Raw genomic sequence first — 15,004 nt, 5'->3', positions numbered from 1 at the left:
CTCCGAGACTCCTTGCCAAGTTTTGAAGATATCGGCCTGGTAGCTCTCCAAGCAGTGGTGGGTTGCAGGCGGTACGCCCCGGTACGGGTGTACTGGAGCCTGCCCGGAGCACCAGATACCGTTCTGTTACAGTGCTCCGGAGGGCCCATCCGCCCGCCCGAACTCCTTACCGGTCTTTTAAGTGTTCAGTGCTTCCGCGCATGACGCATACAGCACCTGCGCGACACTTTGCTGAGCAGCTGGAGCATTGTGGAGGCTCGCAGAGGCGGTAAGACGCATGCGCACACTGCACGCGTGCCCTCCCATGTGGATGCCGCCGGGCCCGTTCCAACCGTACCCGTTGGAACAGCATCCGGAACCCACCACTGTCTCCAAACCAGATAAGGTCTGTGACTATAAATTCAGCCTTGAAAGACTTTGCTGGATGTGAATGAGAGGAATTCACAGTAACTTAATAAAAAGAGGTTTATGTCAGGACACGGAGTCTGTTTCGTGGTTTGGGGAAGCCTAGGTCAGAACAGGTAAGGTATGGAGATGGTCCGCCACTGCAAAGAATGAAAAAATTGGCATTCTCCAATTCTGGCGAGATCACAACTCTTAATCTAACATTGGTTAAACAGCTGGTACTCTAAGAAATACAACAGCTAACGTGACCTGAAAAAAGTTGTCTGGACTGAGGATTTGTATGCTAGGGTTGACAGGGTTGATGCTAGGATGTCAAACCATTTGTAGTAGGGCTGTATCCTTCTCATCTTTCCTATTACGTATTCCTTTAGCATCTTACGACTATCACTTTGTTGTTTGCGTCTTATGATTTATGTTGATTGCTTTTATTTAGTATCCTATGACTATCACTGAGGGGTGTATCTGATGATTTACGATGTCTGGATTTTACGATTATGGTCATGATTTATCATTTGTTGCTTGTATGTACACGGAGAGCTTATGCACCGGAGTCAAATTCCTTGTGTGTCCAATCACACTGGGGCAATCTAATTCTAAAAACAACAACATTAATAAGGCCTGCAGCATCCCAACTGATATTCAGATAGAAACTGAAGGTAGATGGGTATTCGGTTTCTACTGCACCACAGGGGGTCTGCAATCCGCATTAAACTGGCTTGTTAGCAGGGAAAGAATGTTAGCAGTGCAGGTTAAAAGGCAGCAGAAATTGTTTGCAGGATATCTTGTTTGATAGATACAGCCCTTTATAAAATGATTTCCCAGGAGCTAAGCCTGCCAGAAATCTTAAACCAATTGCCAGGCACCTCCACTGACCCGAGCAGCTGTCTAAATGTCAATCTGAAACAAGGTAGGAGAATTACTTTCTCAATTTCTTGTTGATTTTCACAAAGTCACAATTTAAAAGGAAGGGAAACTGACCTATAACAGATCTGTAGGTATTTGTTTTACACAGACGCAACATTGAGTTCAGAGGATTCAGAGATCAGTAAACTGCGAGATACCTGCACAATTTAATTTTTGGATGGGAATATTAATAAATTTAGAATCTCTTTAAGAAAAAAGCACAAGCTTTTACAAGGTAAGCAAAATACAAAATTGATTGTGGGAAACAAAAAACAAAATCAAAATCTGATAGAAGTCATCCCATGTTCCTTTGCTACGTCTTATCAGTTTAAATCAAAGCAGGAAAGCATCACAAATAGAAAGATGTTAAGAGTCATAATTTCCTTGTTGTTTTCTGAAACTAACAGTTTTCTAGAACCTGACAGAAAAGTTATAGAAGACAACCATGCAGATATTTGAGATATTTGTGAATATGATTTTATCCAGACAAAGTTATCTTGGGAATGCGTACATTAATTTGCTTTTAAAAATATCTATACCTACCTGTTCTGACCCCCCTTCCTCCGTTGCCCACACAGCACACACACTCCGGAACAGTACAAGGGAACAAGGTTTATTACACCAACAGACAAGAGGTTTTGTGGCAGCAAGCCACCAAGACAGAACTCACAAAGACAGAACACACAAAAGCAGCAATCCAGCTTGCCAGGATCCCAGACTAGAGTTGCTGTCAAAAGTCCTTTGTTGATTGCTACGCAGAGCCTGTCCAGAGTCAACCCTTTTATAACCTAAAAAGGGCGTCTCCCAACAGCACCTGAGAGCTCTTTACTGCCTATAATTACGCCCACGCTCCTTGCGTTTGTGGGCGCGCCGGAAACGGGCATCTCGAAACGCCCTACTAAGTCCTGAGTCACTATCTTCTCCGCTGCTCCAAGGCAGGGCATCGGGAGTCCTCCTCCTCTCGCTCTCACCGCTGCTCCATGCCTCTGGCGCCACCTGGTGGCCGACCAGACTCTCGGATTCCTGCTCAGCCTCCGAATCCTGTCCAGGATCGCACATCTCTGGAGCTGACTCGTATGGAGTATCACTCTCGGAGTCTGGTGACAGTGGCACCGGCTGGGCCACAACACCTACCTACCTACCAACCTATCTTATTAAGAATTTTAATTATTAAAAGGTAAAAAAAATTAAATGTGTTGGGAAAAAGAAAAACAAGAATAAAGAAAATGAAAATATATAAATAAATAAGTTCTAAACCTCCTGACTACAAATAAAAACCAAGTTAGCAATTCTTCACCCCATAAGGTTAAATAAATATCTCTTCATCCCATATTCCATCCTGTATTTATAAGCAAACTCATAAAGCATTAATCCTAGTGTAAGCAAAAAGTCCCCAAAGGGTTTCCAGAGCATTGCCAAACAAGAGAATCTTATTTTATTTGTGATCAAATAAACTCATTCTATATTCCTTCATTTTATTTTTTAATTCAATTATTTTTTATTTATTTGTATTTCACCTTCGTTATTATTATTTTTTACAAATAACTCAAGACAGCAAATATATCTATTTTGCCTACAAGGTAGTTCCAGTTGACAAAGATCGACAAAGCGGAACTAGAACTCACAGCCTCCTAGTGAATGGTCCAAAGTCACCAAGGCAGCTTTCATGCATAAGGACTAGAACTCACACTCTTCTGGTTTCTAAGCTAGCACTTACCATATTTTTCAGAGTATAAGATGCACCTTTTTTTCCTCAAAAAAGAGGCTGAAAATCTGGGTGCGTCTTATACATCGAATACAGCATTTTTTCAGAGAACTCCTGGGGGCTGGGGAGGGCAGAAATGAGCAAAAAACAGGCCATTTTTTGCCCTCCCAGCAGCACTCTATAAGCCTCCATAACGCTATGCATGCAATTTTTTTGGAAAAAAACAGGCCCATTTTCAGGAGGTTTGCAGAGTGCAAACACTTTTTTTTCCCTTTTGGAAAGCTCTTTAACTGATTGATGAGAATTGCATTGATCAAGTGCTGTGCCAGCAGAAACAAAGTCTTAGGTGCTGCACATTGTCAGCGATTTCCTTCTCCAGCACATGGATAAATACACCTGGAAACATCTACCTACCTACCTACTGTATTTCTCTCTCTCTATCCCTCAACCTACACTCTCTCCCTCTCCCTACCTACCTACTGTATTTCTCTCTCTCTCCCTCTCTTTCTCTCTCTCTCTATCCCTTTATCTATTTACCTACTTACCTACTCACTCACTCTCCTTACCTACCTACTGTATTTCTCTCTCTTTCTCTCCTCCTCTATCCCTCTATCTACCTACCTACTTTTTTTTTAATTTGCCTCTTCAAAACCTTGGTGCATCTTATACTCCAGTGCGTCTTATACTCCAAAAATACGGTAACTGCTATGCCACACTGATATTAACAGAAACATGTTTGATAGTGACCTTTCCTGAACAAGCTGTATGTAATAGCAATCTCAGAAGTAGCTTCCCTGATTTGTGTAGTCCGACCTCACCGTTTTGTGCTCTTCTGTTTGTGTTCAGGCTGCAGAAATCATACTTACAGAAAGATTCACTGAAGACTCAGATTTGTTCGCTGTGATACGCTTCACGCTGCCCACATCTGTCAGTCGGTGCTCATTATCATCCCATCTGCCATATGCCAAGTCTATGCCACCAACAAAAGCTACGGACTGGTCAATGATCACCAGCTTTTCATGGTGGGCCCATAAATAAACAGTAGAGGACACATGATCAGGGTGCCTCATTACCTGGAAAAGAAACACTGACCTTAAAATCAAGTGGGTTATAGGTGAAGATTTTAATGGTGTAAGCCTTAGATCAGGGGTATCTAACTCAATTTTTTTGAGGCCCGCTTCAGGGTTGTGTTTGACCTCGGGGGGCTTGGGTGGGCGTGGCCAGCTTGATGTCACACATGCAGCCCTCCCGAGCTCTGTTTTCACTGAAAGAGGCACCAGAGGCCAGTCCTTCAATGTTTCCAGGCCAGATTTAAGCTCTCCATGGGCTGGATCCGGCCCCCAGGCCTTAGATCATCAGAAATTCCTTATAGGTTAATAAATATATAAGATTCCTTTTCTGAGCAAGTTTTTCTCCATCGCATTCAACCAGCATGCTGCCAAAATTATGTAATCATTCCTAAATTTAGGTGGACTTTCTCTTTGGCTAGGTTTAACCCTTTCTTGACACTCATCAACAAAGCAAGTTTCTATGCTCACATGGAACAGCTCCACTCTATAGAAGTCAACAGCCTCAACATGGAGCAGCTATACCTAAAAATAAATGAACAGTGTGTAATTGTTATAATGAATACAAATACCTTAATATTGGGATGCAGGTGCATTAGAGTCCTCTTGGTATATTCACTGTTGATACCCAGAGCGAGTTCTACTTCTTTGTAGAGTATCACAAAGATTCTCACTCCTTGTTGCTGTCAGAAGAAAAAAATACCAGTCATATTTGATGCATGCAGAACCAACTAATAGCTTAGCCCCGGGGTTGGCAACCCGCAGCTCTGGAGCGTAACGTGGCTCTTTCATCCCTCTGCTGCAGCTCCCTGTCACCGGTAAGCTCCACAACTGATAGGACTTTCGGTTAGGACAGGTAGAGGAAAAAGAATGCCGCTCTAGGAGTATAGACTCTATGGTAGGGAAACCAGACTTCCGGTCGGCTCCAGAATGGAACAGGGGGGGGGGGGGTGTCTGGTTAGGACCTTTGTGGCTCTTTGAGTGTTTAAGGCTGCTGACCCCTGGCTTAGCCGAATGCTTTACACCAGTATTTACTTGTTGGGGTTATGCTACAATAGCATAACAATTTTTTGTGGGTCAAGGGATATTAAGAAGTGTGATGCTGGCAATGACCCATAGTAGATAGGATTGCCTACATTTGTGGATAGAGCCAAGATTTTTTAGGACTGCCTAAATCTATGGCTACAGTTAAGATTTTTTCCCCCAGAAACTTTTTATTTTATTTTAAATGTTCAAAACAAACATAAAAATCCTCCTTCTTTACATACTGTAGAAAGCATATCAGTTGGTTACAAAAGGTTTTTGTGCATCTCTTCTACCGTCATCAAGTACAATTCATATTAACTCTAGTATCTTAACTCAAATGTTTATACATGTTACCATCATCATACTAAGATTTTTTAAAAAATTCTGAACAGGGACAGAATTCACTGTCCTAAAAACATATAGCAATCTATTTTACAGTTTGAATGACAATTTGCGAATTTTTCTTTCCCAACAGTGGCAAGGACACATTTTCTCTAAGCACACTGTGTAAAGTTGGTGAATCAGCTGAACAAAGGGGCTTTAGAAAACTCTTGATTGGCCCACTCTTACACAAACAAACAAAACTGGGAAGAAAACAGACTACAGTCATCAGATGCAACAAAATACACATTTCACTTATTGCTGTTTGGATTTTATGAGCTATAGCATGAGTGTCAAACTCGATTTCATTGAGGACTGCATCAGGGTTGTGTTTGACCTCAGGGGGCTGAGGTGGGTGTGGCCAGCTTGACGTCACTTGTGTCGGACCCGAGTGCTCTACCAGTGAAAAAGGGCTCCCGATTTCCGTTTTTGGCTAGGACGGCCTCCTGCAACCCTCTGCCAACGAAAATTGCTGGCTCAGGCACCGTGGGCTGGTCCCTTTGCTATTTCCAGGTCAGCCGTGCGGGCCAGATTTAAGCACCCCACGGGCCGGATCTGGCCAACAGGCCTTGACTTTGACACCCCTGAGCTACAGCATGACTTCTACATTTGCTTCAACTATCCAGGAAAGCCTGCTTCAGTCTTCCCGTCTTTTAGATTTGAAGATGTATTTTTAAGTGCTATTACTAATATATAAAAAAGCTGACATTAAAAATGAATAGGTTCCAGAATCTGAAACCTTCAATTTATATAACTCCAGAAGTTGCTAGTCACCTAGCATAGAACTTCAATAACACCTTCAAGAAGAGAAACAGGACGATATCTGCAAAAGTTGGCAAGGAGTTTCAGAGAGTCCAATTTAAGTGAACTAATTGTCTCCTGCAAACTCCACTCCCCTTTCGCTCCTCTTTTATTTCCTCTGGGAGGGGCCATTCATCATCCATCTGTGGCCTTACTCCCAAGTCAACCCTTGTTCTTTAGCTGTTCCCTTCGTCTGGCAACTCTGTGCATGCGCACACTGGGAACAGGCTCCAGTTGTCCGGCTACCTCACTGATGTCTGACTCTGAAGGCAGCTGACAACTGTCAGATGGCCCTGGCCCCATCTCTGCCTCTGACACAGAGCCCTCAACAGAGCCTTTCCCAGACTCCAGGACTGGCCCATGTTCCTACCCAATTTTCTCACTGTCCAAAACTGCTGCCAGCTTTGCTGGTGGGTCACAACACCTTCTTTCTCTCTCTCTATCCCTCCTTCCGCTTTCCTTCCTTCTCCTTTCCTTTTTTTTCAACATGCAGATTTCAGTATTCTATATTCTATGTCCAATAATAAATGCTATATGTGGCTGGCACTTCTTATCTGCAGGATTCTTGCCCGCCTTGAAGGAAAGACATGGGAAATGAAATATATCTTTCTGGGTAGTTTGAAAAGGCAAGGAAAAACCTGGTAGTTGTCAGGGATCTTTACTCAGAACCAAAGGAGGTATCTGGGATAATCCTGACAAGTCTGTCTTCTGATAAAAGTGAACAGACCAGCAATCCTTCCTGCAGCAGGCATTTGTGAATGTGCCCAGGATAAGGTGTCAAAATTCCAGATGAGTTCACTAAATATTCCAAAACATGGCTCTGCTCCTGCTCTTTCGATGTTCCTTTGATGCTCGTAAACATTATCCTAATCTAAAATAACCATGAAGCTTAGTAACCTGTGCATGGTTTTAAAAAAATCAGCTAAATTCAAAATTAAAACTAAAAAAAACAACCCACCCAGCTTAAAATCTGAAATCTGGAAGCAGAGCAATCCAAGAGACTTCAATTATGACATTACCTTTTCTCCCTTTGCCACAATAAAATTATTGTTATGTGTTAGAATATTCATGACTGGGAGAGACATGATAACAAGGTCAGCCAATGAATAGGCATAGCAACAAGGTCAGCCAATGGGAGCTGAAACAGCTAGGGGCCAACCTTCTGAGTCTGTGCAAAGAATTGAAACAGAAACTTAAGACTCTGTCTGCTCTGAACTCTGAAATGAAACTAACTGTTCTCTGCTACTTGTGTTCTGCTTGTAACTTCTACCACGTTGAAAGAATCTACTATTGGTATTGTACATTTATTCATCTGTTATTATGTATATAAAGAAGTTAATGGATCCAGTTGAATCAGTTATCTGTGTGTGCTTTCTGGATTCGATTTTTCTGCAACAAACTCTGACATTATGCTTGCCAGAAGTGTATCAATGATTTGATCATCATCCCAAGGTGATATTCTAGGATGGGATCATGCTTGCCACAAAGGGAATAATTATTTCCGACCTACAAGAACTCAAAACATACCTTGTGCACATTGGCAAAAGTATTTTATGAAGACGACAGAAAGCTTCCATTAAAGTAATCAGTCACCTCAAGCTCAATAACAAGGCACATGTTAAGCCCTCTTCTAATTAGACCTATATTCTTGGAGATCAATGCTTTTCATTAGCAATTTAATGAGTATCCATTTTGAACGCAGACAAATAGACTATATCACATCACACAATGAGATCATCTCTCTGGAAAGTCAATTTATATTGTTTCTACTCATGCCACTGATGGAATAGGCCAAAAGAGAGGATCACACAGGATGTAGATAGCATTTAGACCTAAACTCCCTTCAGTTGTATTGAGAGTTTCTTGAGTGCAGATGCCTTCAAAGGGAACAAGGAAAAATGCTTGAAAATTGAACAGTGTTGCTGGAATCACCTACAATCAAGGTGAGGTTTAAGAAGGTGGAATTTCCTATTCCTGACAATATTCAGGGGTTTGCCCCAGAGGTCAAGGAAGCAATGAAAATGAAATAAGAGGTCATGTAAAAGAGAGGTGGACCTAAATAAGAACAGTCCACTGAAGCAAACTTCTTTCTACTTCGGTCCAGGAAATGTAATGAAGCTTAAGCAATCAGCATTGGGGCTGTAGTAGAAATGCATCTACAGATAAATATTTCACTTTTACAGGTGCTTGGCATAGCTCTTGGATAAAGGAAGGTAGAGAGGGAAGAAGAGAGGGAGGGAGGGAGGGAGGGGAAGGGATTATTATTCAGGCAAATGCTGAGTTCATATAACAAAATGTTTGTTTATGCTTCATTTTTTTTTATCAAAGTCTAAACAACTGAGTTATATAAGTAATGGTTATGTTAACCACCAATTAGGATGGAACCCAAAGATAAGCTAAAACATACAATATTCCCCTCTGTGTATTTATATGATTTTGTATGTGTATAAACACACACACACACAGAAATAGCTAACCCAATTTTCTCCACTAATACACAAATGCATAAGCAGACAACATATTCCTAAGAAAAACATGGGCAAGACCTCTATGGAATCTGATTTACCATCTGAACACTGGCAGAAAAGAACAGAAGGAAACAAATCTGGAACTTACCACGTAAGCCATAATTACTGTAACTGATTACCAGACTGACACTGGCTTTTTCTACAAGTTTAGCATACTAGTGTGAGTCATCATCCAAACAGCCTAGAATACTGCATTAACACAGGCCATAATGTAAGTTTATGATGCAGCTCAAAAATGTTGGTATTAACCGTCATTCAGATATCTGCAGTACTATGTACCCAAGACACAATATTTGTTTATTGTGCAAAGGCTATCCACTACATCTTCACTTCACTTATCTAAGAGTGTTGAGTGAACACAGGTAGTCCATCATGAATGCAGCCATACTTTGAGTCCTTGCCTGAAAAAATGAGAGATATCTCTATTCTATTATCTTTCACAGCTTTGTAAGGCTTGAAAAACAGTGCCCACTTACAGCCTTCCGCCTCAAAATGCAGTCCAATCTCCAGCGATTCCCTTCCACCACAGGTCGCTTCATAAATATTTCAGGGCTCAGCCTGCAAAAAAATGTAGAAAGGGAAGTAAGTTTGCCTGAAAAATACACTAGTGAACTTTTCTCAGTGGAACTGTTGTCCACTTTACTACACTTTCTGAAATGAACATAAGCAGATGCCCCAATCCACGCAGTTAAACGAGAGCAAAGAGGACCATGATTTCTTTCTAAGGTAAAGGTACCCCTCGCATATATGTGCTAGTCGTTCCCGACTCTAGGGGGCAGTGTTCATCTCTGTTTCAAAGCTGAAGAGCCAGCGCTGTCCGAAGGCGTTTCTGTGGTCATGTGCCCGGCATGACTAAACGGCGAAGGCACATGGAACACTGTTACCTTCCCACCAAAGGTGGTTCCTATTTTTCTACTTGAATTTTTACATGTTTTCGAACTGCTAGGTTAGCAGAAGCTGAGGCAAGTAACAGGCGCTCATTCCATTACACGGCACTAGGGATTCGAACTGCCAAACTGCTGACCTTTCTGATCGACAAGCTCAGGGTCTTAGCCACTGCATCCCCAATTTCTTTCTATTACAATATGAAACAGCAATGCCTCCTTAAGACTGAAAGTCTTTTTCAAGTGTTGCTCTGCCTCCCAATATTCCTATAACCATTCTGAAATCTTTCTGTTGCCTAGGTTTTAGAGGCTCTTTGTCTTATGCATTTTATTTCTCATTCTATTTTTTAAAAATAATACTTGGGAGGAAAAATACAAAGAACTTAAATTTGGAGATAGACACTGTTTTATTCTTTTTTCCTCAAACTGGAGGGGGAAGAAAAACATCCTCTCTCATGGCTGCCTACAAAGTCACAATACAAACAGCACATGAAATGGCACTAGGCTTGTATGCTGAGGAAAAATTAAATCATTTCCTCAGGCGTCTTGGTGTCAGCAAGCTAGGGAAATGACGTAATTCTTAAATAGTAACGGAGGGTGTCTATGTTTTGTGTAAAAGCAATGAGCAGTCACAGCGCATTTTTATTACAATTTTTCAAGTTATAATTACAATTAGGAAAATCTGAAGGCCCGCTCTGGATGGCCACTCTGGAGTTATGATAGTCAACTGATGTGCCACACGGAATCAATTTAACAGGTTTAAGAAAATAAATAACCATCTTCACATTGTAGGTATTTTTCCACAGATGTCATTACTGCTGATAGTCTCAAAATATTAAGGACATTACATGGATATGTCCTCCACTGGATAAATACACCAAACCAGCACTCAACCCAAAATCTGTTCCTCCTCCACACTCATGCTGTTTTCATGTAAAGGTTACAAAATGAAGTGAGGTGTTGCTATGAGGGGATAGCTGAAAAGGTCCCATGGTGCCATTCCTTTATTCAATACGACTAATACTACTGCTACTATTACTATTGCTACTGTTTTTCCCAGAAAATAAGACTGGGTCTTATATTAATTTTTGCTCCAAAAGACTCATTAGGCCTCAGTTTCTGGTTAGGTCTTATTTCCAGGGAAATATGGTACTAAATGCATCCGTCTGGCTGACGAACTTAACTGGAGCTTATTTTTCGGGTTTCTATTACAAGCATCCTGAAAAATCATGCTAGGGCTTATTTTCTGGTTTTGGGAAACATGATAAATAACAACAACAACAACAACAACAACAACAATAAGTAGTAGTAGTAGTAGTAGTAGTAGTAGTAGTAGTAGTAGTAGTAGTAGTATAAGACGCACCAAGATTTATTTATTTTTTTATAAAAAAGTTTTTATTTTTAAACAAACGTAAACAGACAAAACAGACAAAAACATATAACATAAAAACATCTTCCATTACGTACAGTGTGTCGGTTGGTTACAAGGTTTTTGTGCATCCTTTCCATAGTCATCACTTAAACTTTATATAAAGTCACATATTGTCAATCAAATATGTTTATATACATTGTTATTATAGTACTTCATTTATTTGACTTTCACTATTTCCTCATTTTAAAAAAAATATTCTAAATATGGGTTCATTTATATTGTCGTAGTTCATTACATCATCTTCAATATATCCAATAATAAAATACTTTTATACCCTATTCTGATTTATTTTTGGTAACATTCTCTAATAATTTTAAATGCCATGTGTATTTATTTATTTATTTAATCTAACCACAGATAAGATAAATCCCATATCCTATAAAATTATTTATCTTCTTGTTCTCTAATTTCATATGTCAACTTACTCATTTCAGCACAATCCATTGTTCATATCATCAATCAAATATATAGATATACAATTATTATGATTATAAAACATTCATTGAGTATAACTATTATTACCTCCTTTTTATGTGAAGCATGCTAAATTTAAAGTAAATTATATATTATGGCATTTCATTACATCATCTTGGAATCATCCAATGGTATTACATCTTTGTATTCTCACTTACAGTTTATATAAAATTCCATATTATCCCTCTAGTATATATAGATGCATTATCATAGTTAATCAATTATTCAACTATAACTATTATTACTTTGTCTTATACATAATACTCAAAATTTAAGTTTAACTTAATTTTCGTTGTAACATTTCATTTCATCATCCTGTATCCTTACCAGAAATAGTGCCATCCAATATCTCTTGCCATTTGCAAAATCTGTATTCTAGTTGTTTTCTTAGTAAATCTTATGTGGACTTCTCTTAGCAACTTGTTGTTCATTGCATATATTTTAAAGATTCGAAACCCTTCATCTGTTCTTTCCATCAGCTTGTCTTTGATTATCACTGGTGCTTCTACCAAAGGTATTCTCCTTATCTCTGCCAAATTTTCTTCCCTTTCTTCTTCCATGTTTTGAGGTCTAAGATAGAGTTCCAGTTCATCAACTTCTCCAATGTCAACAGTTTTCTTATCACTTTGTTCATGTTTTTCTGCAATTTTTTGGATTCTATCCTCAAATTTCATCATCGTTTTATGGATCTTGGTTCTTCCTCCCATTCTTTCTACTCTTTGCTCTATAATCCCAAGATTCTTTTCAATGTTCTCTGTACTTATTAGCATTTTTTGGATTCCTAGTATAATTTTTTGCAAAATTAATTCTTTTTCTTCTTCCTGTTGCACCATTTTTCCAAGTTGTAAACACTGCCACTAAAACATCCAAGGCTTGTTGGTAAATGTCAAATGAATTCACTATAGTCTTTCAAGTCCAAGCTTTCTCTTTACTCCAGTTCAGCTACTAATACTCCAGAAGAACACCTGTATAAACAACTCGTGTTCTTCCCACTGTTCCTTTCAATAAACAAAATCAAGGACTTTAAGTCAAATGATCAAAGGAATTAGTGTTTCCAAGCCTCCAGCCTCTAGATGGCAGTGTTACTTCATTTTCTTCTGCTTTTACCCTTCTCTTTGTTACAAGGTTTAAGAAAAAAAATTGCTTAAAATATATAATCCACCAGAAAGTTACAAAAAAGGAAGAGATTCTTGCTCCAGAAACAAAAAGTGAGGAAAAATAGAGGAAGAAGGAAAAAAGAAACCAGTCCAATTTAAAAAGTAAGAGGCATTTGTAAGAATTCCATTAAAAAAAACAGAGTTAAAAAAAGAAAGATAACACTCTAATTTTAATACAGGCTTAATCCGCCGCTTGCTCTCTTCTACCTTCAATTTTAATAGTAAAGTTTATCTCACCAATTCCGACACACTCTCTCCTGCACAGCTTCCGTTCAGGGGTCTGTCCCAACCTTATGCAGTTAAAATGGCTGCTTCTCTTGTAACTGGCAAAAAGAGTTTTCTCCTGGATCAATCAGGGACTTTGTGATGTCCCTGAGATCAGCAAGACATGCCCTTCTTTATCACCGTCTCTTCGGGATAGTTTAGGTCCAAAAAGAACCGTCCAGCAACAGAAATTTGACAGCAATCCTGGAGCCCCAAGATTGCATGTCTGTTGTAGTGATGTCAGGCCCCACCTTTTCAAGACGCACCAAGATTTTGAAGAGGCAAATTAAAAAAAAAGTTTTTGCACTCTGCAGACCTCCCAAAAATGGCCTGTTTTTCACGAAAATGGGCCCATTTCTTTTTTTAAAGGGCCATGAATAGCTTTTAGGAGGCTTGTAAAGTGCTCCTGGGGGTAGGGTGGGGGCAAAAATGAGCAAAAAATGGCCTGTTTTTCATGAAAATGGGGCTGGTTTTGTCAAAAAAAAGGGCATGCATAGCCTTTAGGAGGCTTATAGAGTGCTCCTGGGGGCTGGGGCAAAATTGAGGAGAAAACGGCCAGTTTTTCGCTCATTTCTGCCCTCCCCAGCCGCCAGGAGCATCCTAAAGGCTATGCACAGCCATTTTGGTGAAGGGGTGGGGTTTCGGGAGGCAAAAAATGCTGTATTCAGTGTATAAGACGCACCCAGATGTTCAGCCTCTTTTTTGAGGGAAAAAGGTGTGTCTTATACTCTGAAAAATACAGTATCTATAATTAACTAGGGAAAAAAGGACACAGTCATAGTGGGTTATCCAAGTAAAAACAATTCTTCATTGCAAAATATCATTGAAAAAGACAATTTTTATGCTAGGGATCATTAGGAAAGGGACCAAAAAAACAACACCACCTGCCAATACTGTAATGCCCTTAACATTATAAATCTGGAAGCCTTCTAAAGGCTATGCATGACCATTTTGGTGAAGGGGGCAGGTTTTGGGAGGCAAAAAATACTGTATTCAGTGTATAAGATGCGCCCAGATTTTCAGCCTCTTTTTTGGGGGAAAAAGGTACATCTTATACTCCGAAAAATACAGTATCTATAACTAACTAGGAAAAAAAGGACACAGTCATAATCGGTAATCCAAGTAAAATCAATTCTTCGTCGCAAAATATCATTGAAAGAGACAATTTTTATGCTACAATCATTAAGAAAGGGACCAAAACAACAACACCTGCCAATACTGTAATGCCCTTAACATTATAAATCTGTGGAATTCTGTATATAATCCTAGGTCACCATATTTGAAAAAGTATGGAGAAAAGGCAATCAGAATGATCTGGAGGCATCAGTATGCTACCTATGGGAAAAGATAAGGACATCTGGTCTTGTAAGCTTAAAAAAAGTAAACAATTGAGGAGATTGAGGGGCAAGAATCATGCATGGGATGGAGTAAATGGAAGAGGGGAAGTTTCCCCCTTTTCCAAAAGCTCTAGGAACAGAAATCATCCCAAAAAGTGATTGATGAGAATTTTAGAGTAGGCAGAAACACATTCATGAGTGACATTCATGACTACGTGACATGATGGCAACAGGTCTACGACATGGCCAACTTGCCATGGCCAACTCACTATAGGACAGGAGTTACACTAGTATCAAATAAAAATGGAGCAGAAGCATTAAAGAAAGATTGCCAAAAGATAATAATTGGTTGTTCAATTATTTGAACACCCTTTTTGTGACTCGGGTCTCTTAACTTACAGGGAGTCCTCAACTTATGACCACAATTGTGCCCAGAATTTTTGTTAAGTGAGACATTTGTTGTGAGTTTTGCCTTATTTTATGACCTTTCGTACCTCAGTTGTTAAGTGAATGACTGCAGTTGATAATTTATTAACCCTGTTGTTAAGTGAATCTGGCTTCCCCATTGACTTTGCTTGTCAGAAGGATGCAAAAGGTGATCCCATGAGCCCATGGACACAGCCATGGTCATAAGTATGGA

At 39.7% G+C, this 15,004-nt stretch overlaps 1 protein-coding gene across 2 annotated transcripts in view; it reads right to left on the bottom strand.

The window, feature by feature from the left end:
* The window catches only part of PLD1 (phospholipase D1), a gene marked incomplete at its 3' end in the record, with an annotated part of 189,556 nt that overhangs the window by 45,238 nt on the left and 129,314 nt on the right, over nucleotides 1–15,004 (bottom strand). For both annotated transcript variants that reach the window (XM_081953448.1, XM_081953447.1), the window contains 3 exons: nucleotides 9,293–9,374; nucleotides 4,653–4,763; nucleotides 3,880–4,086 (listed from right to left, as the gene is read on the bottom strand). In XM_081953448.1, coding sequence (XP_081809574.1) covers nucleotides 3,880–4,086; nucleotides 4,653–4,763; nucleotides 9,293–9,374 — 400 coding nt within the window. The remainder of the gene's footprint in view (nucleotides 1–3,879; nucleotides 4,087–4,652; nucleotides 4,764–9,292; nucleotides 9,375–15,004) is intronic.

This window comes from Natrix helvetica (assembly GCF_964273705.1).
Source record: "Natrix helvetica genome assembly, chromosome: 5".
Classification (NCBI taxonomy): domain Eukaryota; kingdom Metazoa; phylum Chordata; class Lepidosauria; order Squamata; family Natricidae; genus Natrix; species Natrix helvetica.
The sequence above is the reverse complement of the archived record's forward strand: the minus strand, read 5'-3'. Positions and strand labels throughout refer to the sequence as shown.